This window comes from Alligator sinensis, unplaced genomic scaffold (genome assembly GCF_000455745.1).
Source record: "Alligator sinensis unplaced genomic scaffold, ASM45574v1 scaffold1651_1, whole genome shotgun sequence".
Taxonomy (NCBI): Eukaryota; Metazoa; Chordata; order Crocodylia; family Alligatoridae; genus Alligator; species Alligator sinensis.
In genome coordinates this window covers 450-24,681 of record NW_005843334.1, presented here as the reverse complement: position 1 = coordinate 24,681, position 24,232 = coordinate 450, and the positions used below count along the sequence as shown (strand labels likewise).

Genomic DNA, 24,232 nt, shown 5'->3' with positions numbered 1-24,232 from the left:
GAAAAATAAAGTAAAACAAATTTGTGTGCACATTTTAAAGAAGTGTGGAAAACCACTGCCTTGCAGTAATTGTGCATGGGGGTTTCAGGGTGGGGAGATCCAGGGATTGTACCAGCTGTGATAGCTTAATTATTTTCTGGCCACAGCTGTAACATGTGTCTACCCTGAGACAGTCTCCATTGAGCAGATTATTTCGGTGATGGGTTTGCCATGTGCCCAGGAACAGGTTTAAGGCCCATACTTCCCATGGGACACAGAAGCAGGGAGCAGGGATGGAGCAGCACTCTGGCCTCTGCAGGGCCTCAGGAGGTGGCACCTTCAGAGCCTGTGACACTAACAAAGTGACTTGCACCCTTGGGTGCTGCACGCCAGAGGCTGCCTGCAGGGTGTTGCTGGGATCTCCTAGTGTGGCTTGCTCCCCTCTCACTGGGCAGTCCCACCAACAAGGACTGTCTTAATAGGTTGCCCCCAGTTGCACACTCGGGGCCTATGCGATTCCATGGGGCAGTGGGATGAAGTGTTCGGAGGGCTGGTTCTAGGGAAGTGCCACCCCGTGATAAGGATGCAGGTCCCTGGAGGTCTCCGCATGGGGCAACAGTATTGGAGCACTGGTTCCAGGTGTATGTGGGGGCACCCTGGATGGAAGGTTCAATGAGAGGGGGCGGGGGGCACCAGAGCACGTGGGGCTGTGTGAGGGGTGCCCTGATGTGTTTCTGCAGACACCCACCACAGAGGGCTCTTGGCATGGGGCAGTGACAGGGTCAGTCTCACTCTGGGATCCTGGGACTCGGAGCTTGCTGTGGGCATGCAGGTCCTGGTCTGGCACTGGCTGGGACAGTGCAGAGGCATAACTAAAAAGGCAAAACACCTCTGTGCCCCAGTCTGGGGGAAGAGTGGCATTGAGCACTGGAGAATGGGGAGAGGGAAGGAGGGTAGTCAGTCTTACCTTTCCCAGGAAAAAAAAGTTCTGCAATTGTGTCCGGCCTGCATCCAGTCCATCTTCCCAGACGGTGCAGGGCTGTTTCTGCCCAGCCCCTCCAGCTGAGCTGAGTTTGTAGTGGGGCAGCTGAGCAGGTCAGCAGGGGCAGTGCAGACCCCATCCTCCTCTCCCCTCCTCACTCACAGCCCTGCTCCAACCACACTCCTCCCACAGCCCCCAGCTTCCTTTGCTCCTGCCCTTGCATGCCCTGCACAGCAGCAGCGCATGGCACTTGTGGCACATGTGCCAGGGCTTGACCACCCCGGTCTAATTGATACTGAAAGACACAGTCTCAGCCTGCTCTGTCTCATCATTTCTCACTCATCCCCTTTCCCGGAGTCGCCTGTCTGGCTTCTTACCAGTGCACAAGTCTGCCTAAATGCTGTGCTGAAACGGAGAGCTCTGCCCTTCCCTGTGCCCTTCTTGCAGAGGCCTGGGAAATCATTTGCCCTCATTCCTCTGCCTGCCTCTTCTGTGCACAGCAATTTCTGTACATTTTTACTGAGCCCCTTTTTAACCCACACCTCCCACGCAGGCTTCATGGGACAGCAGGGAGGGCTGTGCCCCAGCCAGGGCTCCCTGGAGCTGAACTGCCCAGGCAATAGGTAGCAGAACAGCCAGGAAAGGCGCCCTCCCCCTGCTCCTCCCCCAGAGCCAGGCCAGCCCCCTGCAGCAACTTGAGCCCTAAGCTGACTCCTTATTAGGCCTCTGCCCCCCCACTGTGATGTGGCTGGAGCAGTGAGCTCCGTCACAAGACCCCCACTAGGAAACTACCTGGCGTAAAGTTTTTTCTTAAAAAAAAAAGTTATTTCCTTCCTCCCCGCTCAGCTCACTGACTTCCTTCAACCCCTTGTCCCTCCCCTTCCCAGATCCCCACAGCCGCAGCAGCAGTAGCAGCCACCGCAGCCCCAAGCTGTCAGAGGCCAGCTGAGCCCCAAAACCAAAGGCAAGATACAACCCCTCGCTTTGCCCTGCTCGCTTTCCTACAAGCCGGGGAACGCATTCTTCCCTGCCTCACCTCTGTGGCTGCCAAGTGTGGGTACAGGGGGGGCACTGGAAGGAGGGAAACAGCCAGGAAAGTTTTACAGGCAAGCTGCCAAGCATGAGCAGAAACAGAGGGATTTTCCAGACTGCCAGCATGGCACTAGGGGGGAGAGACCGATAGGAGATGAGTTCCCAGCCAATGTTGGTACGCTCTCATACGGCCATGCCCCACAAAGCTACTTGGCTTGCAGTGCCCCTGCTGGTTTTACCTCAGTATAACTGTATTATGATGTGACCTGCTGGAGAGCTCACGAGCCCCAGACCTGAGCCAACACCCTCTCCCTACCCGCATGGTGCCAGGTGCTGTAGATGCAGAGCAAAGAGATGGTCCCTGTCCCAGAAAGCTCAGAGTCAAAAGGCACATCTACATGTGCACTTTAATGTGTCGTAAATTATTTTACTGCACGTTAAAGTGTCACATAAAAAGTGACATTACGCTAATGCTCAGTGAAATATTCTGTTGTGCATTAAGCATCACTAAAAAGCGTGCAAATGCACTACTGCGCATTAGCACAGCCTAAGGCACATTAATTTAGTACCTCACATTGGGGGTACGAAATTCAATGCGCATTAGAAAACACACATTAATACACGTGTAGATGCGCCCAAAGTGTGGATCATGAGGAAAGGGAGGAGAGTTGGAACAAGGGAGATCAGGAGATGATATGGAGTCATTGAAACAAGCAGAGGAATTTGAAGGAATGAGCAATTGAGAAACTGATGTGTCTGGTGCTAGGGAGTGGGTCATCAGTCCGGAGAAAAGAGGAAAGGAAGATAGTGTCATATTCTGTTGCTTTTCTCTTGAAAGAAATCGATGAGATCTTGTGTGGAAAGAGATATAGAAGCAAGAAAAGGGGAGGGAGGTGTTGAGGCACGAGTCTGAGGTGGTAAGAAGGCAGCTGGAATGGCTGGAGTGCGATTCACCTGAGCAGGAGAAATAGGGATGTTTCACATAGGGAATGCAAGGTCTGCAGGCAGAGAGAGTGGCTCTGCAGTGCCACAAACCAGTAGAGACGTTCCTGGAAGGGAGAAGTGGAGGAAACACAGGCCAGCTGTGAGTGAGACTGGGGGGATAACAGAGCAGACCTTGTGTTTAGAAAGAGCCATGGTCGGAGGAGCATGAATAGAGAGAGACTCCACATATGTGGCAATGGAAGAAGGGAAGAGAGGGCAGGGAGCCAGAGGGCTGACGAGAAGCCATAGAAGCTGATGAATGGGAAGTCACAGAAAAGCAGTGACCCTATAGAGAAAACAAGCAACTAGTGCTGAGCCCCACTGAGGATAACATGAGGCTTTCTAATGACCTCAGGGGGAGTCAGACCAGGGCCTCTAAAGATCACAGACCCAGGGGACTGGGGATGTCACCTGAAAACCTAGGACCAGACAACACCGTGTCTCTTAAGAACAGAGAGGAGACTTGCTGTGCACTAATTCACGGCCTGAGTTTGTATGTGGGAGAAACATTTTCACTTGACGTAGAATTTGGGTCCAAGTGTCCAATCTGTCTGGCACCTCCCCAAACCCAAAGCGGGTTCAAAACTCTTCTCTTCATAGATCCATGGCTTATAAAGCCAGACAGGGCCATTATGACTGAAGAGTCTGACTTCCTGCAAGCACTCAGCCATAGGACTTCCTTAGATTAATTCCTCACTGAAACAGGCTGATGCAGTGGTGTTGCACAACCCATGTCAGACAGGTAAGAATGACTGCACAGAGTGGCAGAGAGTACGGAGACAGGTGCTGGCCCCATTTCCACTACCACAGATGTCATGTGAATAGTTACATGCATTTTTCAAGGGCAAGTGGAAGATTTGCACTGCCATGAGTGTAGATCAGTGTCTCTAGTGGGTTATGGAATAGAGAAAATCCCACACAATTTACTGATTCGTTTTGATGCACTGGCTGGGGGAGTAGTTAGCTGATTGCACGATTTCACAATGATTACACACTTAATTCACACAACACAATTTTATTTTAAAACTCTTTGCTACGTATATAACACTGCTTAGCTTTAAGAAACACCACAAACATTAAAAACACAATAACTACATATATCAGAAACAATGCTCCAAATGCACTTCCTTCCCAAACAATGCTATAAGAATTAGTGTTACAAAAACAACTACAATTACAACTACAAGTTAAATTTGAATCAATACTATTATTTTTCATAATATACTTACAATCCTAGAATTCCGAGAAGCCAAATAGCAAAATATGGTTTCATTCCTCAGTAGTACAATTTAATGGGTTGGCCTCAGTAGTACGGTTCAATGGGCTCGCCTCAGCAATACGATTCAATAGGCTGGCCTCAGCAATACGATTCAATGAGCTGGGCTCAGCAGTGATAGGACTAAGTCCCCTTCCTTCAGTCCCTTTCGGGCGCTCTGCAGCTTCAGCGTGAACTAAGAGATTCGTGTTCACAGAGAGGGTGGTTCAGGTGATCAGTCTGATCCGGCCTACACTTGCGATCTTCCTTCGTTGTTCTGCAAGTGAAGTCACCTCCAAATTGGGACAGTAAGTTACAGTTTTTATTGAGTGAGCTGCCGTCTATGGGCTCCTCCTACTCAACCTGTCATTACCCCCAAATTTGGGCTCGGATCTTACTCAACAGATTCTTTTGAAATTACCTTTGGGAAACTTCCATATCACTGCAAATGCCCTTTTCTTACCAATCTTGTTAAAAGGCCTTAGGGTTTGATCTCTCGGAACTCAGGATATTTGCTCTCTTTGTAAAAGACTTCTAAAGATAAAATTTAAATTAAGACTTTAAGCGAAGTCAGGACCTTTTGCACGTAGTCCAAAAACAATGACCTAGATAAGGAGATAAATCTTATCTTCTTCCTGAAACTGGCTAATGGGCAACCTTTACAAACATTCAAACTATTTCATTCAATATGACAATCAGTGCTGACCCCTTCCTCACCTTTGCTCCGTCTTCATGGTCTAGTCAGTTAATTCAGACTGACCCTGCAGCCTGGCCTTCCAGGTCGGGACTTCCTCCCAGCCCCACCTGCTTACCTGAATCTCTACTCTGTAGCACCCCCTCCTGTTCCAGTCACAGACCCACCACACTGCTAGCACTGCACCATCACCCTGACTTGCTGTATGGCTATTCCCATCCTCTAAGCCAAAGGACCAGGAGGCTGGAGCCCTCTGAGAAGAGAAGAGGCCAGAAGACCCAAATCTGTCAGAAACTGAAGGTAAACCATTCCTAGACATGCTGGCAAACATCTCCTCACCAGCCACAAACCACGGCAAGACCCTAATGCCCCTTCATAAATCCATCGCAAAGCAAACTGAGTATCTCACCATCCCACAAGCAGGGCCATCTTGGACACCACCTTGCTGCCCACAATCCACTCTACAGCCTCTGCCCGGCCCCAGGATAATGTTGCATTAACCTTGGGGTTTTCTGCCTCTATTAAAAGTTCACATTGCTGTGCTCTCTTATTCAGTCAACACCTCTGGTTCTCTTTGTTCCCCATTCAGAGTAGGCACCAATGGCCAACAGTGGAGATGATCCCACTGTATTCAGCTGCACTGCACTGCCCTCAGACTCCCGTCTTCTTCCGACAGTCACCAATGCCTATCTGGGCACCCGAGTATATAGGGACATCCTCCATGTAAATGGCATCTATAATGGGGCCGTGGGGGACACTCACCGTGCTGATGTCCCCAGCCCCATCAACGTCAGAATGAAGGTATCCAGTAAGGATGGAGTGACCGAGACCTTCTCCTTGAGCACCAGGACAGGTAACTAGTGAAGGCTCCAGCTTTCACATGGCAGCTACTTTCTTGTGCTATCATGTCTTGTTTGCCATCTCTTCTTTTCCCCTTATTGTCAGTGTCTCCCTTCCGAAGAGGTTAACTCACTCCCTACCAACATTGTCCTTTCCCATGGGGTCAGGAAGGACCTCTCAGTCTTCCAGGAGACCTGCTCGTCCCTAGTGTAACTCCACTGGCTTCTGGAAGAACTCCATTGGCTTATGAGAGCAAGGAACTGCCATATTAAGTTAGACTGAATGTCTATCTATCTCAGCATCATGTCTCCAACAGTAGGAAGCAGTGGATGCCATAAAGCAGGGGTTTCAAACTGCTCTGGCCTCCTGGGTCAGATCCAGACTGTGGTTCTTTGTGGGCCAGATCTAAGCAGTGGAGCAAGTGGTATCAGGGAGCCCTGCAGCTTAACACAGCTGTCACTCATCCCCCACCACCAAAACACAGCCCCAACAGGACTCTGGACTTCATATTTTTGGTGATGGGCCTCCACTCTCCCCGCCTGAATCCCAGGGCTTCTATAAGCCCCTGCAGGTCAGATGATACAGCTGTGCAGGCTGTATATGTGACTCTTGTACCTTTGAGGGATTATATAAGAAACAGGGCATATGTAGAATGACTCATCCTGTGTCACATTCTCCCACTAACAGTCATCACAGGGTTAGGGATGTCCAGAGCCAGAGGCTACATCCCCAACTGCTATGTTTAACAGCCCCTAATGAATCAATGCTCGAAAACTTGATCTAATCCATTTTGAACTCAGTTTTACTACATAATAAGTGTTGTCAATGAGCACCATGGGGTAATTATGTACTGTATAAAAAAGTATATCCTTTGGTTTGTTTTAAACCTCTTGCTCAATCATTTGAACAATGTGTCCCTTAGTTTTTTGTGTGCCTAAGACCAGAGTGAGCTTGGCTTCACATTTCTACTGGATCCAGAACATGCCTTCATGTTTTCTTTCATGCCTGTGCACTGGTATCATTGGCTGCCATTGACCAAAAACATGACTGGCTCTGGGAACAGTGAAATGCATGGGAACATTCAGCTAGAAGAGCTCTTCTGAGAAATTCAAAGGTTAGTTTCACAAACTGGTGGAGTAACATCTTGAAAAATGAAACCTCCTATACAAAGGTATAAGGGATTTTACCCTACTTGAGTGCTGTGGACTTGCTTTACTTTAGCCTAACACTTTTAAGGCTGGTCATGTTGGAGTGGATGGATAGTTTCCCTTTAACCTGAGAATAAGGAAAACAAAAAACTATTTTCAGACCAGGCCTGTGCACAAGCTGGAACTGTGTTAAATAAATGGTGTTTGCCTGTGATATTTGGTAGAACAGTGTATAACACAGTGCACCACTGGCTGCTCCAGCCAGGTAAACTGTATCAGCAGCACCTCACAAGCCAGAACTGCATTTAAACGTAGCTCTAGAAAAGATGGTACCAGCACAAATGTAGACAGTGGGCACATCTACATAAGATGCTACTGTGCAGTAGCAACAAGCAACTGTGCAGTAACTCATTGCTACTGCGCAGTAGCATGGAGGTCACTAACTGTGACACAATGCTACTGCAGAGTAGTAACAAGCTACTGCACAGTTGCTTGTTGCTACTGTGCAGTAGTGTCAGAAAAAAAATGTTTGGGGACACTACTGCACAGTAACAATTGCAAGTCCTCTGCTCATATAGACACAACCAGTGTAGATCAGTAGATCTGACTCTGGGTCAGAACTTTGAGCCTGGATGCAGTTTAGGATCCAGGTCACCATATTAGCTACCTTCACTATCTCTCAGTCTAAACACTTGACACTTAAAAAGGGCTAAAGGTGGCCCAGATCTTGAATCCCCAAGTGTAGGACAGTTCAGATCCAAAGTTTCAAGTATACAGGCCCACTGATCCTAGGCTCAGTTACATGGGTGGAAAGCTAGTGTGAGTGAGTAGAGAATCAGGCCCAGGAAGCCTAAATCCGGAGTTTACTGCTGGGGTTTCATAGATTTCATAGATTTCACAGACATTAGGGCTGGAAGGGACCTCAGGAGATCATTGAGTCCAGCCTCAGGGGCAGGAAGTCAGCAGGGATCATAGGATCCCAGCAAGATAAACATCAAAATGTCTCTTGAAGGTGTTCAAAGTAGGTGCTTGAACCACCTCTGGTGGCAGTCTATTCCAGACCTTGGGGGCTTGGACAGTAAAGACATTAAAATCCAGTCCTTTCTTTTGTGACCTGGCACATAAACGCATGTTGCTAATAAATCCCTGCGGGGCTTCCCCAAACTGGGGAGGTTTATATTTCTTGGAGGAACTGGGTGCAGTGCAGATACCTGTTCCAATGAAACCTCTCTCTCCCTTCCCCTCTTGAAACAAAAAGATCCTCAGGGGGGCCCACACAGGCACAGGGGTCCTCCCCATACAGCTCTGATAACCGAACCAGGATCACAATCTAGAGAGCAGGCAAGAACAATTGAGAAGGCAAGCTCCAAAGGATCACTCTGTGTGTGTCTGCAGGGACCTTCAGCCACGTACTTCAGTCTCCTGAGTACACAGCCACCCACAGGATCTATGCCCACCATGCCCATGTACACCTGCTGGCCTTCAGCATCACCATCCAGCGATCAACGACCAAAAGGCAACCCATCACAGTGCAGCTCCAGAGTCAGTTCACCCCAAAGAGCCCAGATGTGGACTTTAACCGGGGGCCGGATTACCAAGGAGCTCAGTGAGTATTATGACCATGGAAGGGTGCTCCCAGCAGGGATGCAATCTAGGGAAGAAAGGACTTTCCCCCTCTCCAAATGTAAAGTAAGTGACAAGAATAAAGAGAACAGCTGGGGTTCTCCTCTGTCATCAAGGGCTACATGGTCTTGAAGAGCATCAACCATCCTCCAGAGGATTAGGCCCTGACAGTCCAGCTTCTTGGGGATGCCCAAGGCTCTCCATGCTCTTGGAGGTGCCACGTGGCATGGCTGTGGACACTTTGATTGTAACAGCAACATTGGATAGAAAGAAGACAGAGAACCCAAAAGCTGAGAATTCAGGTGTCTCCCTGATGACCAGATCCCCCCACCCCAGTCCAGCTCAGGGAGACAACTCACTTGCCTTCAGCTGAAAATTCATTATCATTACTATGATTTTTTTAAAAAAACAGGTAGCACAGATGTCCCAGTAGTTTGTGCCTTCCCTGAGGAGTCTTGGACTTCTCCGAGACCTTGCAGGCAGGTCTTGTCCAGGAGAAGACATTTTGCTATTGGTATTATTCTGCGTTCCCCTCACAAGTTCATGGAAGATGACCACATGAAGGAAGGGGACAAATTAAACAGCGGAGGAAAGGAGAGAGGGTGTTTCAATGGAGAACCCAAATCAGAAAGAAATTTTTCCCTGGGTCATCTGTCCATCTTCCGTATCTATCCCTGTGTCTTCTTGCCCCTTCCCCTTCTGTACCCTGCTGCCCTTCCCATACCATAAAACAGCAGCAGATGGAGACTGCAGTCTGCAGTGTAAACATGCTCTTGATTAAAGGCACTAAGTGGGGACTCAGGAGATCTGGGTTCAGTTCCTGGCTCTACTAGCTCAGTCCTTCAAGGGCCCAGTATAGGGGGAGGGTGAGTGTATGTTGAATGGGATCCATTCTGTACAAGATTACAGGGCAGAACTACCACTGCCATGAATTGATGTAACTCTGCTGAAATAAATGGAGCTACACTGGCTTACCCTAGCAGAGGGTTTGGCCTGTGGAGAGTTTATTTCGTAACTCCTCTTCTTGCTAAACACTGAGCAAGCTCAGCAATTTTCCACTCTGTTTGATGCCTCTCCTAGATACATCTATGGGAAAACCTTGATCCCGGAAGTGGAGGGGGGCCCCCAGCCCGCTGTGCACATGGTCTGGACCCCGGTGCCACAGGCCGTGATCCTGTTGGGCGAAGAGCAGGAGCAATCCTGGGAGTTCCTGACTGCAGTAGCAGAGAGCGAGGAGGGAGTGAAGAGGCACTTCCGGGAAGGAATGTCCCTGGTTGCTGCTGGCTCCTTATACTCCTCTCACACACAGGCCTGGGCGGCACGGTGGAGGGGATGCTGTGTAGATGTGGATGGGCCTCTCCCTTTGAAGCAGGCTGTGTATGGATGCCTCTATTACCTGCTAAGTGCTATTCCTCCCCTGGGGTCTTCTGGCTTCCTTTTCCATGGGATCAGTCCTGGTGGGTTATCCAACGGCACACAGGGAGAAGACTACTGGGGACATGTGTTCTGGGACCAGGTGCGTTCCCAGCTGTACTTCCAGCCATGTGTTCAAGATCTCTAGTCTACAGCACTCCCAGGCCTTCTAAGACCCAGTACCAAGCTGTAGTAAGGCCATGTCCCGCTTCCCAGGTGGCCAGTTGGGTGTGGGTGTGCATCTAATAGTGCTCAGAGTCTGGAAGAATGGCTGGTATCACTCATTTTGGAGAATGGGGATCATGCTGTGCCCAAACCCTATCCACATGACTTAGAACCTGATGGGTGACCGGAGATAGGCAGGATTAGCATGCTCCTGCAGCTGCGTGAAATCTTGATATGTGACTATACTCAGCTCAGAACATCTCTGTCTGTAGAGCGTCCACAGTGTGAGCAGCACTCCTTTCCCAGCGTAACTGGTCTGGCTGGTCAGCCTCCCCCTAGCTGTACAACATCCCTGAGCACACAGCCCACTGCATGAAAATCTTCCCACTGAGTATACCAGGATAACTGCTTGGACCTCCCCAGCAGGACACAAGCTGGATTCAGCGGCAGCATTGGGGTGGATACTCAGGCATGGCATGAAACGCCTGTGTGGCCACAATTGCCTCGTTACTTTTATCACATTAAAAGAGCAGCATCTCTGACTCATTACAACATTGCCATTGACAGCTGTGGTCCCATGCCATGAGCATGGATCCTAGCTCCCCCGAGGCAATGAGTGCAATTCTTGGCACAAGCACGGTGTTGTCTCCATGTCCAGGCCCACTCAGCACATCAGGGCCTCCCCTCGTGTCACTAAGCCCACTCTCTGTTTTCAGGACACCTGGATGTTCCCCAACATCTTGCTGTTCTACCCAGAGGCAGCCCGTGCCATCCTAGAGTACCGCATAAGGACACTAGATGGAGCCATGCACAATGCACAGGAGCTGGGATACAAGGTAGGAGCCCAACATGGCCTGCTTAGGGAGCTGGCAGAAAATGCCCTGGTCAGGGGACCTGCACCTGCAGAGGTGGTGCTGTGCTCAGGCAGGTGGCCATGCTCAGCCTCCCACTGGGTATTTTCCTCCAGCAGGGCGCTAAGTTCCCATGGGAGAGCGCAGCTACAGGCCGTGAGGTCTGCCCAGAGGAGGTCTATGGAGCTCAGGAAATTCACATCACTGGGGACGTCCTGCTGGCCTTCGAGCAGTACTACCACGTCACACAGGTAACCCCAGCACATGCAGGGGTGGGACAGAAGAGAAGGCAGGCCTGAGGGACCGATCTGTCGGCCTCCTGGAAAGCTTAGATGTGAAGGCTGCTTGTGATTCTCAGCTTCTTGTCCCAGAGCAGATCTTCTTGGTTATCCTCTTCCCTTTGCAAGTATATTTCCCCTTCCTCAGCCCTGGCTGTCTTGCTGGACTGGCCTGACATCTTGTTAACCACACCAAGGGTGGTCTTTCCTTCACCCTGCTCCCCGCTATGACTGATATGTCCTGCAGCTTTCTTTTCTCCTGCTATTTTGTTCCCCTTTCTCAGCTCTCCCTTACTCTCACTCCAAATACATCCTTCCTTTTTCTGACATGAGCTAAGGAACCACACACACCCCACGCATAGCTAAGAAATGTCCCCATTGATCTTTGCAGCTGTCCTTTTTGTCCACCCATGTAGGACTCTGCCTTCTCTTAAGAAGCTGGCAGAGCTGGCATGAGGCTTTCTTTAGGCTGCCTCTTAAGGTGTGGCCACCTTGCAAAACAAGGGTGTTACATACCAGGTTAAAATACCAGGGAAGACAAGGTGAACTGGGTATGAGCTCAGGTTAACAGCTCAAGTCTGAGCTATGAGGTACCTGTCTGGAGGGTCTTGCCCTTCCACTGAGAATAAAACTGATGATCACCAGATCTGGGACCAAAAGGGCCCTAAGGTCAGATGAGCAAGGACTGGGGTTGATTTTGCCTTCCTCTGGCACAAAATAGAGTCCTCATCCTAGGATCCCTTGAACACATATTAACCTAAAATGCCTGTGCCTTTACATTGCCACTGTCTCCCCTGCTTTTCACCACTGTGGTTCTGGTGCAGGAGGGGCAGGAGTGGATGAATTTTAGGATTCTTTGGATACAGGGTTGCCTGCCAATGCAGGGGACTGGATGCGATAGCCCAGGAGGCCCCTTCCAGTCCTATGTTCCTCTGCTCCCTATGCTCCCCTATGGGAGTTTGGTGTTGGACGTCAGCTGCTCACTCAGGTTAGAAGCATACTGCCCTGCCTTCACTGCGAACATGCTGCTTTGTACAGACAGGCCTAAAGTGCAGTTTGCAAGGCTGTTTGTACTAAGGGCCTGAGTTTTCCCCTGATTCCTAAACAGGCTCAGGCCTCCAGCAAAAGCTTATTACATTCTTTAGAACAGGTCAAAGGGCTGCTCTCTCCATAAAGGTGGGCCACCCTCCACTCCCTCTGCTGTGCTGCTTGGAGGATGGGATATGATTACTTCCCCACGAGGAAGTTACACACTGTTACGCAGCCCCAGTTCCACTTCTGCTGCAATCCCCAGGGTTGCATCCACCTCCACTCACACTGAATTTGGCTTGGTTTCCTCATATAGATAGATGCTGAGGCAGGGGAAGAGGGGATGCCACATAGGGCCAGGTCTGCCCAGCACTGCCCAGGTATCCTAGGCCTCACACAAGCCTCCTTGGGAACTGTGCCCTGCTGATAGCTGATTTCCCAGGAGGGGACACAGTTGCTATGATCCCAGCCAGTGAGCTCTGGTGTTGGTGTCCATCATGGACACTGAATTCCCATTCTCTAAGTGGGTGTGAGTTTCTGTGCCTCCTTCCTCATGGCTCCTCTCTGGGTTCTTCCTTCTCCAGGATACGAAGCTGTTCAGGGAGGATGGAGGCTGGAATCTGGTGGGTGCAGTGTCCCAGTACTGGTGCAGCAGAATGGTGTGGAGCGAGGAGGAGCAGTGCTACCACATCAAAGGTACTTCCCTGCTGACAGCTAGTTTCCAGAAGAGGATGCCACAGGTGAAAGCTTGCTGCTCATCTGACTGGATCTGCTTCAGTTCAGTGCATGGGAGCACTGTCTCTTTGAATGGGAATACATAGGCACTCAAGCCCCTGCCATTCTGTCCATCTTACAAGGGCAGGGTAACACCCACCCCCCGCACATACACAGGGTACTTTAACAGGTTTTAATTAGAACCAGCCTCCCTCTGTCCTAAGCGAGTGGCTGGAGCAGGTCCACTGCCACCATCACCAAATCTGCACTCTCTATACTGCATGTCGGACAGGAGGGCTGTAATGTAGGGAGTTCCTCATCTATGCCTGGAGGGAGAATACCTTAACCAGCAGTGTCATAGGAGCCATGCTGAGCCTGGCCAGGGAAATAAACATTGCCCCCATTCTGGTAAAGACAAACTATTTGGGGAAATAGAGAATGTGGCCGTTATCAGGAGTGGAAACCTGTACTGGGACAGAGTTGGTGCCTTAGTACTGTGGCCCTTTTTTTCCAGAGACACAGGTTCCAGTACTGCGATAGTTGCCACGTGACAATAAGTGTGGGCTCGCTTAGTCCCTGAAGGAGGTATTTGTTATTGTCCTCAAACCAGCACCTATGTTGGCATGAGGTATACATGTGGCAGCATGACACATCTTCCCTTGTGTGGTGAGAGATACAGGGGAGTGAGGTATGTTACACCTGCCATGGCTGGGCAAGGGGCAGAGGGCCACAAAGAAAAAGGTACATGCCTTTACTCTGGGCTTGGAGCTGGACCATTTGTCTGCACCCATGGGATAAGAAAGAGCAAGAAAGCAGGAGGAACAGCAGACCAGGAGAGACAACTTTGGTAGAGCTGTGAGGAGTAGCTATTAGGCTAGAGTCTACTAATTTACCCTGCAGCAGGATAGTACCTGTAAATACAAATATTATCCTGCTGTGGAGTAAAAAACTCTGCAGCAGCACACATGCAGATGCTGATGAGGTTGGCTAAAGTATAAGAGTGCTTCAGTGTGAGAGCTGCCTGCCAGCTAGCCCCACACTGAAGCACACTCGTGCCCAGCCAGCCCCTCTGCTACATGTTGAGCTGGAGCGAGCAGCCCCAGGCTGGCTGGCAGGTTGACCCTGCCAGCCAGGATGTGGCACCCAGGATGTGGCACCCAGAAGCAATAAACTGCAGAATTTATTGTAGTATTTTCAGGGAAACATCTTTTTTTCTTCTTCCTGCCTTTCAAAAACAAGATGAGTTATTCAGGGTGGCATGTTATATTTAGAAAATATGGTAATATTTAAATATCAGGGATCCTTCCTTAGCTGAGAAGTAGAGGTCTCTTGTACAGGGATGTTCTTCTCCCCTTCCACCCCTTACCAAGGCAGCAGTCAAACTTGGTATGAGGGAAAGATACATGAATACTGCTCTGGAGTTGGGAACTGCACTTACTGATTTATATAGAAAGTATTGTGCATGCATACTTCATCCATTGCACCCTGCCTGTGAGCCTCACCCCTGATGTAAAGGAAACTCCCCCTAGAGAGTTTCATAAGAAAGTAGCTCAGTCTCCCTGCCCTGGTAGCCTGTGACCTCTTTAAAAAGAAGGCAGGTAGATTTGCACCTGTAAAGACTAACTAAATAAGATATAGTGAGCATAAGCTTTCATGAACCAAAGCTTGCTTCTTCAGGCAGAGAGAGGTAGTTAGCTATGTTGGTCTTTAATAAGGCCACCAATAAGGGTGAGAACTTTCCCTCACATTGCCTATTGCAGGCATGCCAGGCATCTGGACTAGGGGCATTGTTAGGGCTGGTCAGAGGTGTAAACAGAACTGGGCTGGGATCACAACTTGCTTCCGCTAGCCGCCCAGAGAGAATACAAAGCAAAGCAATGACCTCTTGAAAAGAAAAGTTTCACAGCTCGTGCCTCTCCCAGGAGCAAGGGGTTTAACACAGAACTGGTCCAAGCTGTGCCATGGTGTGAAGTGTCTCCTCACTCTCCCTCCAGGTGTCATGCCCCCAGACGAATATCACTACCAGGTCGATAACTCCGTTTACACCAACGCTGTGGCCCAGAGGAGGTAACATGCATGATTTGCAGCAACACTGTACAATCCTTCCAGGCTCTTCCTTGCTGCTCAGTGATCTGGCAAGTTTCAGAAAAAAGCCAGGCTTCAGGGGGCCTCTGCTGTTCTCTTGTCCCTATGCTTAGAATCACACTCTTTTGATTTTTCTGTTTCCTTTGCAGGGGACCTGGCTTTCATAGATTTCATAGATTTCATAGACATCAGGGCTGGAAGGGACCTCGGAAGATCATCAAGTCCAGCCCCCCGCCCAAAGGGCAGGAAGTCAGCTGGGGTCATAGGTTCCCAGCAAGATAAGCATCCAGTTTCATCTTGAAGGTGTTCAATGAAGGCGCTTGAACCACCTCTGGTGGCAGGCTGTTCCAGACCTTGGGGGCTCGGACAGTAAAGAAATTCTTCCTTATGTCCAGCCTGAAACGATCTTGAAGTAGTTTGTGACCATTCAACCTCGTCATCCCTTGGGGCGCTCTGGTGAACAAACGTTCCCCCAGATGCTGGTGGTCACCCCTGATAAACTTGTAGGTGGCCATCAGATCACCCCTGAGCCTGCGCTTTTTCAGGCTAAAGAGCCCCGGGGCTCTCAGCCTGTCATCGTAGGGTCTGTTTCCCTGACCTCTGATCATGCGCGTGGCTCTTCTCTGGACTCTCTCAAGCTTCTCCACATCCTTTTTGAATGCTCTTTGGTGGATGTGATATCTTTTATTATACCAACTCAGTAGTTGGTATAATACTGGATAGTTGGCTTGACTAGCTCCTTTCCTTTTATTACACTAGTTTGCCCTGTAAAGGGTTGCATTCACCAGGTCAGATATAAACTACCTTTCTTCACTTCCCTCCAGCTTAAACTTTGCCGCTGACCTGGCCTGTGACTTTCAGATACCAGTCCCTGAGGAATGGCTTGAGTTTGCCAAAGAAGTCAAGGTGCCATTTGATACTGAAAAGAAGTACCACCCTGAGTATGACGGGTACCGCCCGGGTGAGTTGAGGGGTGTAGGGAGGGGGTACTGCAGCTGAACTTTGATTTAGCCACTGAGGATAACAGATCAATGACCCAATGATACTCACCCACCTGGGGTTAAGGGCAAGCGACTGCATCATGGACCTCATACTGTTCTGGAAATGTCTGTACTGATGCTGGTTGAATGCTGGTGGTGATGGTAGGTCATTGAAACTTGGTTCTTGTTACAATGGCATTCACTCCTGAGCTGGTGTCTGGCACTGTCTGGGCTGTTCCACATCACGGGGCTCTTACAAAAGAAGTTGACTTAAGATAGGAACAGGCACATGATGCTGGGGGAATATGCCTTTTCTTTAGCTGAGGATGATGTCTTTGTTAACTGAATATATCTGTACACACATTGGGCCAGTTTCTTCCACCTAGTGAGCCTTTACGTGGACTTAGGTGCCTAAGTGTCATTCTGTTTCACCTGATTTTACTTTGGTAACACATTGTTATCTGACTCTTAAGACTGAGTCACAAAAAACTAGCAACAAGAAGGAGGACCCACTCACCATTTGCATTAAGGATAGTTTATTAGGGAGTCAAGCAGGGTCTAACAGAATTACACCTAGGTACCTGAGTCCACTTACATGCTTAATAGGTAGAACAGAATCTGGCTTATCCAGACTGAGTTTCCAAGGCAGAGCACTACAGTTAACCAGTCTTGAAGAACCTGGTTCCAGTCACTGCACACTGAAGTTGACTCAGTTGATCAGCTCGTGACAGTGCCTTCTTGTTCTTGATTAGGGGGTTTTGCATGGGCACATACACTTTTGTAGGCTGCTCCGTGCTGCCTTGTTTTCAGTAGTTTCCCCAGCCTGCCCAACACGATGTGGTGACCATGCCTTTTTGGTCATGTCCTGGCCCTGAGCCAGCTTCCAGAGAATGTAGCAGCTAAGACCGCATCGCCCGAAGGCTCTATCAGTGAACAGAAAGTTTCAGTGTCTCTATCTAACTTCCTTCTGACCTGCAGTCACTTGCCTTGCCTAGACTGCCATTCCAACTGCATTATATTTATTCACTAGAAATGGTCCCTATCTCCATTGTCTTCAAGGACTCTCTAGTTGAATTTGCTCAGTTTAATGATGATGCAGCTGGCCCTGGAAACTCCCCTGGGGATCTGAGAGTCCAGGGCAGGAGGGCCCATCACCAGTCATTCTTTAGGTATATGTAGGAGGACCCTCTGTCTGTCCCATTCCCCAGGTGAGCATGTGAAACAGGCGGATGTTGTCCTGCTGGGATTCCCTATGATGTATCCCATGAGCCCTGAAGTCCGAAGGAATGACCTGGAGATGTATGAACCTGTCACTGAGCAGGATGGGCCAGCCATGACTTGGGTAAGCAGCCAAGCAGAGCTGTTTCAGAGTGAAAGGGCTGAGCCTTCTTCATGGCTTGGCAAAGCACCCAGCAAGAGTGCACTGGGGAGGCCATGGTGGGTCCCATGCCTGGTCCTTTTTCCTGCAGAGCATGTTTGCAGTAGGCTGGATGGAGCTGAAGGAGGTCCAGAGGGCACAGAGCCAACTGAGCAAGTGCTTCAACAACATCACTGAGCCGTTCAAGGTCAGTTCACTCATACTGGACCCTACACTAACTGCATTACTGTGCACAGCGTTGTCATCATTATCTGTGCATGTTATATACTGCAAGACTGTTCCATGCCCCCGTCTCCTCTCTGCATGCTTGTGGGTGGGCAGAAAGTGTTTGTGGGGGGGGGGGGCATTTAACTCCCACCCATCTCCATCCCTGCCTGCCAGGGAAAGCAGGAGTAAAGCCTCAGAATCATGTGCCTTGGCACCTCTGTTCTCCTCCACCCTTTTGTGGGCAGGGTCAGTGGTACTGGCATCATGTTGCATCCTGGCCAGCTCTCTCTCCAACTCCTCATATCTAGGAGAAGCAGCCAGGACGGGGGAGCACAATGCATCTGCTCAGAGGGCTAGGAGACTGCCTGACATCAGCTCCCACTTCCCTTTAAGCCACATCCACTCCCCACCCCTCCACCCAGCACTTTCTCTCTTCATGCTGGGTGAGGAGCAGTGAGGCAGGGAGAATATAACCTCCCCCTTACTCCTCACCTACAGTGCCAGATCAGCAGGACCAAATGAAAAGAGGGCCATACTCCATTTCCCCCCTCAGTTCTGGGACCAGGCACAACTCCCTGGGCTCCCTGAGAAGGAGTCAGACAAGCAACTGCATTACTACTGAATGGTTTTCCATCCTCATGTCATTTTACAAAGAGCAGCTGGGGCCCCCTGTCCCTACCAGTGAGTCACTTCTTTCTTGTTCTTTGGGACAGATCTGGTCAGAGAACTCAGACGGGTCTGGAGCCGTGAATTTTCTGACGGGGATGGGTGGCTTCCTGCAAGCTGTCCTCTTTGGATACACAGGATTCAGGTGAGAAATATGTGACTGTAGTTCAGCGATTGTTCCCAGTAGGCTGGAGATTGAGCACCCTCCCCTCCAAGCCATGTCCTCTGAAAGTTCTCTATAAGTAACACACAAACAGTGAGATTTACAATCCCCCAGGAATCCAAGGTCCTGGCAGTGACCAGTGAATTGCAGAGGATTTGCATAAGTACCTTGTTGTCCTGTCACCTCATTGCATGAACTTCACCAGGAATAAAGTCAGGCCAGCTACGAGACCTTCTGTAAATCAATATCTTCAGTGAAGCTTGAAACCCCAGTATAGTCTCACGGTCCCTGAGAACACCACTGGAGCATCCTGTGCCTTAGCAGCAAAAGTGCTTGCCTTGGTTATCCAGACCTAGTCAAGGCAGAGGAGAAGGCAGTAGCTCCAGCTCCTTCACTAACAAAGGGTGGATCAGGCTACTAAGACTTGAAGCCACCTGTTCTGCAGGTATTGTGATTAATCCAAGAGAAAAAAAAAACAGACAAATACTCCTGAAAAATGGAGAACTAGAAAATCTCATTTCTTTGTGTATAGGCTGCACAATATCAGCATTTTAAAAAATTACAAAGCAGGATGCTTGAGTGATATTTTAAGTCTCTGTGCTGATGTTTTATACTTTAGATAGATATATTTCCCCCCCACCCCCTTAGGTAATGCCTTCTTAGTTCTTTTGAAATATATGCTGCATTTCATTTCTCAAATTCTTGGAAATGGGTATGGAAAATATTGTGCATGGAAGTCACTTCCTGAGTGGACACAAGGCTCTGTTGAACTTTCATCACTGCAAATATTAAAAGTAGCCTTCATCTCCAGGGATGGCTGGGCTCCCCTTTCTGTGGAGATAAGATGACCAGAACATCGTGGTTGGGGTGAACATAACACTAAGGGTAAAATTACATGTTACACTTAGACCATACTAAGTCTGTGGAACGTTAAACAGTGTTAAAGTTAGAACACGCTGTGAGCAGTTGCACATTAAGGGTTAATACCATTTCTTGCCTGCACAGCTCTGGTTTGCCACTAGAGGGCTGGCAGGCAGAGGCATGGCTAGGAACCAGGATACCCGAGCTCTCTCCCTGCTCTGAGTTGGGGTGGGCCAGGGAGAGAGCTGAGAGTAGTGCATCCTGGGATGCTGAAGGACTGCAAAATGTTCATTTTATCTCCATGGAGCATATTGAAGTTAGCCTAACATGAACTGGGTAGCACAGCCCAGAGTTGATGTTTACCTGAAGTGGCATAACTTTGAAACACTCACTTAGCATGAGTTAACAAGCTTTAATGTATGGACACTGGTATTTTAAGCACCCTTAATATAGTCTAAGTGTAATGTGTAACCTCACCCACTCTTTATTTCATGTTGATACAAACTATTGCTTCCTTACTGTCCTCTAGTGACCACCCGGGGCACTCTAAATACTCAAAATTAACACCACAGTTAGAATAATAATAATAGTAGCAGTAGTAGCAGCAGCAAACTTTACCATTATAAAAAGAGAGAAAATGAAGATCAGAGGAACAAAGTGACTTCTCCAAAGTGGCATGGTGAGTTACTTGCAGATCTGGGAAGAGGATGTCTTGCCAGATGTCTTGCCTCTCTCAGTCCCATGTCTCAACCTTCCTGTCTTCAGATACTACATGAGTGTTCCTCTCCTGGCAGAAGAGAGGGTGTAAAAATCAGCTATAGCAAAGTGCCATTTTATAAATCCTCTTTCTGCCTCCCTTTTCCTCTCCTTGCTGGTTAGGAACATGGTTTTAGGCAGACAGGGGCTCTCTCCTTTCTGTCTAGTTCAGTGGTCTTCAACCATTGGTGATGCGTAGGGGGTACACGCGGGTGCACGTGCACCCCCCAAGATTGGTGGTGCACCCCTGAGAGAAGTGCTGCCAATGCTGCTGGCAGTGCCTGTGGGTAGTCAACACTCGCCGCCCCCCGACAGCATCTGCGGGCGGTTGCCTATCGCCACTGGTCACTGTCGATGCTGCCAGTGGTGTCTGCAGGTGGTCACCGACCACCAATTGGCGCTCACCACCCTTCACCCCCACCACCAACACTGCTGTGGCCACCTGCAGGAGCTCACCACTGCCATGCCCCTGCCACCACAGCCTGTGGGTGGTCGCTATGCCCCCACAGCCTCTGGGGGCAAGCGTTGTTCATATCTCCAACCTTTTTAAGTAGGAGATCACCTTTGGCATTTCAAAGCAACCCAAAATCTACCATACGCTGTTGCCTTCCCCCTCCCTCCCCACCCAGCAGGTAAGTCTGTAGGGGGAGGGCGGGGGCAGATTGAGGTAGAGGGACAAAAAAATATTTGGGGGCGCACCTCCCCAGCAGTAAGTCCCACCTGGCCAGGGCTCCACTCAACTTACCCCTGCTTCCGCCTCTGTGGCACTGTCCCTCATTGCGGAGACCTCGATCAAGCCCCCGCCCCTTCCCTCCCCCACGGACTGACCTGCTGGGTTGGAGCACATGCGTGCATGTATGCAGGTACCCAGCTCCCCACCCCAGCTTTGGATCAACTCCTAGAGGCTCCAAGATCTACCGGTGATCGAGATCCACTGGTTGGTGACCACTGGTCTAGCTGCTTCACCTAAAATTTTGTTTCGCCCACTGATACCACAGGTGAGTCTTTACCACCAAGAGGCTGATTATGGCATCCCTGAGGCAGGAGGAGGGTGCAGGGAAGCATCCAGCTTACACACAGACATCCTGGCAAACAGCATTCAAGGAGAGACATGACAGGAAAGAAATACACCTCTGCAGAGGGGCTCTGACCATCTGTTTAAGATTTACCAGCGCATGGTAATAATAGCCAAGCCCTTTTAGGAAAGCAGTTGTTTTGGTTTATCTCCAATGAAAACTGGTTGCAGCCACAGCATTTATATCCAGCCCTGGAGTGGAGCAAAGCCAACTGAATCAATATGGGGTTGGAATGAAATAAAGGCTTAGCTATCACCATACTAAGTAAGGGCAGCAGCCTCCAGGCTTAAGAATAACATCTTCCCTGAAGCTCCAGAAAAACTGTAAACAGTGAAAGGGGCCCAAAATATGCCACAGGGAGGGAACTCAGCAGTAAGAGGCACACATGAGGAGGGGAAATCTCTTGCTGAGCATGCCTAACAACAGTTGGGTGAGACAAAAATGGAGCCAATTCAACAAGCAGGAAGCAGTGGCTGGCTAAGTTACTTAGCTCACCTCGGAGGCCATTACCAAGTATTCTGGTCTTGCGGATACCAAAGCAGGACCCAGCTTAGCTGTCAGAGAATCACCCCCAGGACCCAGGAAGTGATATAAGCACTGCTACAGCACATCTGAGGGGAACAGCTAGGAAATGAGTGGGATACTGTGATTCAGAGAAATACTTGAGACAATTGACCTAACGTCTACCCAAATCCGAAACTAGCAGTCCTAAAACAGCACCCGGAGAACATGTTAACCTAATCGATCTGAGGGAATCTCAAAGCCAAAGCACAACCCAGTATCCAAAACAGACAACCACCAGCCTATTCTTGAAGAGTTTGGTTGAGCTTTGCATTTTGCTATACACCAGAAGAATACTGTCGTATTGTAATGACATCATCTAGGTGCACTTATCTCAGGAGTGTGTGGTCGGGATCTGAGTTAAGAACAGCTACAATTGCTGGTAGGTATGGATGTGAGCTGCCGCTTTCCTGTCTGAAATCCAACCTCAATTTGTCCAATGTTCAAAACTATTTAGGTGCCGTGTTGCTTGGTTTAGCTGTGGACTCAAGCCATCATGGACTCAAGCCATAAAATCTGGATCGCAGTTCAAAGTTTTACAAACTCAGATCTGATGTTCCAGTTTTGTTTACGTCTAGTTCTGATGTTTGGCTAGAGCAGGTATCCAACAGTTTTGGATGTGCACTTGTACTTATCCAACCCACTCTGTGGCCTAAAAATTGAAGTGGGATATTCCTGTGACCAGTCACTCTCATATTCCAAGCTTTCCTTGCGGAAATAAGCCTTTTGACAATAGCCTTTTTACCTCATAGCTTTAACAATTTCCAATTCTGGTCACACACAAAACCAGGAAGCTGAGTGAGGCACAAAAATAATGAAAGGATTCACAAAAATAATGTAAAAGTTGTCACCAGTGTCCTGGGCCATTTTGGATGCCCAAAGGGCCTCTCCCTATTTGAGGAGGTTTGCTCTAGGAGAAGCCTGGCTGGAGATTACAGAATACATATAGGGCGCACAAGCTGGCACGTGGCCTATCCCACAAAGGATCTGTCTTTTGCTCGAAGCTCAGGTCGGGAAAGGGGAAGAAATTTAGAGATTATTAACACTGCTTGGAGAACAATAGCCCATGTCTCCTCTAGCAGGGATGGCATCAACTCACATGGCCACTGACTTGCCTCTGCCTTTCATAGGATCACAAAGAACAGCCTGAACTTTGACCCTGTCTGCCCAGATGACATTAACAGAATAAAGGTCACAGGAGTCTCTTACCTGGGAAACAAGCTGAATTTCACCATCACCAAAGAGAGAATTAGGATAAAGGTGACAAAGTCCTCAGGTGACCCTCGCTCATCTCTCCTGGAAGCTGTGCTGGTAGAATCAGGGCAGCGCATCCTCTTGCATGAAGGTATGGTGTCTCCCAACTGTGATACTTTGGTATGGTATATACTTTGGAGCATGTTCTGCTATGAAAACATATCCTGCTGTGAGGATGGCTTAGGACACCCTGACCCCAGAGAGTAACTTAATATAGGAGTCTGGAAAGAGGCTCATTGCAATGAGATGCATTTGTTTTCCCTTTCAGGACAAATTGTCGTCTTCCCTACAACTGCTGGCTGGATCCAGAGAGCATCAGCTGAGCCATTTTAAGCCCCAGATGTTTTGTTTTCCAAGCCATGCATTAAAACCAGCAAAATGGCAGAAGTATGGCAGAAAGCAGGAGCCCTCAGGGGAGCATGGGCTGGGGCCCCACACTGTGTAGCAGTGACTGAGGTTTGGCTGCCCACAGCAATGTGGATGAGTGACCCACTCCAGTGGGGTTGTGCCTGCTTGCCTCCCTTCTTTTGTGGCCAGTGAGCATGTGCTAGGCAGGCGAGGTGTGGTGGAAGTGCACTGTTCCCTTCTGCTCTTTGAAAATATTACTGCTGGGAAATGATCCGGGAGTTGTTGTTTTTTATTCCTTTATTGATGGCTGACTGTGGTTCACCTCACTGATTCCCTGGAGTCCCTTAAGAACCACTAGTTTACCCCTTCTTTGCTGGACTTGGCTTCCACAATCTTCCTTTCAGCACCAATTCATAGTGCTTCCCTGAATTTGTGCCTAGGCCACTGGGAGTGGGACTTTGCCTCCTGTACCTGGGATTGGCATGAGGCATTCACATGATGCCATGCTTTATCACTGAAGTTGAGAATTTAGAGGGTAGTTAGGCACCTGGCTTACACAGGCTTCAAGCAGATGTTGAATTTATCCTGGGAGAAAATGGTTTCTCCCAGGATAATGTGTGATCATTCAGATGCCTATGTCTGATGTCCAAGGACAAACCCTAATAAGGTTCACGGGACAAGAATTGCTAACAGTTTTTCCTAGGATATCACAAAGTGTATCTGAACAGTTGTCCTGAGATTGCATCACTGAATCAGTGGCAGAAAAGTGGCAGTGCATTCAGCCATTCATTAAGTCCTGCTTGGAAAGGCAACATCTGTATATGCCAATTGTGTGCCTTTTCTGTTCCAGGACAAACACAGGCACAACTAGTCCTGGAATGTCTGTTCCTATCCACTGGGACATTCAACA

The 24,232-nt window shown here is 49.1% G+C and overlaps 1 protein-coding gene across 5 annotated transcripts; it reads left to right on the top strand.

Annotated features, from left to right (window-relative positions):
• Positions 1-1,847: 1,847 nt before the first annotated feature.
• On the top strand, positions 1,848-23,612 carry PGGHG (protein-glucosylgalactosylhydroxylysine glucosidase). Of its 5 annotated transcripts, none has more exons than XM_025194884.1 (14): positions 1,848-1,925; positions 5,516-5,779; positions 8,310-8,520; positions 9,618-10,053; positions 10,832-10,951; positions 11,086-11,217; positions 12,858-12,969; positions 14,982-15,054; positions 15,897-16,033; positions 17,261-17,394; positions 17,522-17,617; positions 18,351-18,448; positions 22,851-23,065; positions 23,243-23,612. In XM_025194884.1, exons 2-14 carry the CDS (start codon positions 5,527-5,529, stop codon positions 23,305-23,307), a joined length of 2,082 nt encoding a protein of 693 aa, XP_025050669.1. In that variant the 5' UTR covers positions 1,848-1,925; positions 5,516-5,526; the 3' UTR covers positions 23,308-23,612. The 5 variants fall into 5 exon arrangements, with proteins under 5 accessions (XP_025050669.1, XP_025050668.1, XP_025050671.1 ...); XM_025194883.1 differs by having other exon boundaries at positions 11,083-11,217; XM_014527157.2 differs by lacking the exon at positions 1,848-1,925 and adding an exon at positions 5,068-5,226 and having other exon boundaries at positions 11,083-11,217.
• Positions 23,613-24,232: the final 620 nt, after the last annotated feature.

Coding starts and splice junctions, on each gene's coding strand:
- PGGHG (XM_025194883.1), top strand. CDS start 5,527: ATGGCCAACAGTGGAGATGATCCCACTGTATTCAGCTGCACTGCACTG. Junction 5,780..8,309: donor CTCCTTGAGCACCAGGACAG/GTAACTAGTGAA, acceptor GTGTGTCTGCAG/GGACCTTCAGCCACGTACTT. Junction 17,395..17,521: donor ATGGGCCAGCCATGACTTGG/GTAAGCAGCCAA, acceptor TTTTTCCTGCAG/AGCATGTTTGCAGTAGGCTG.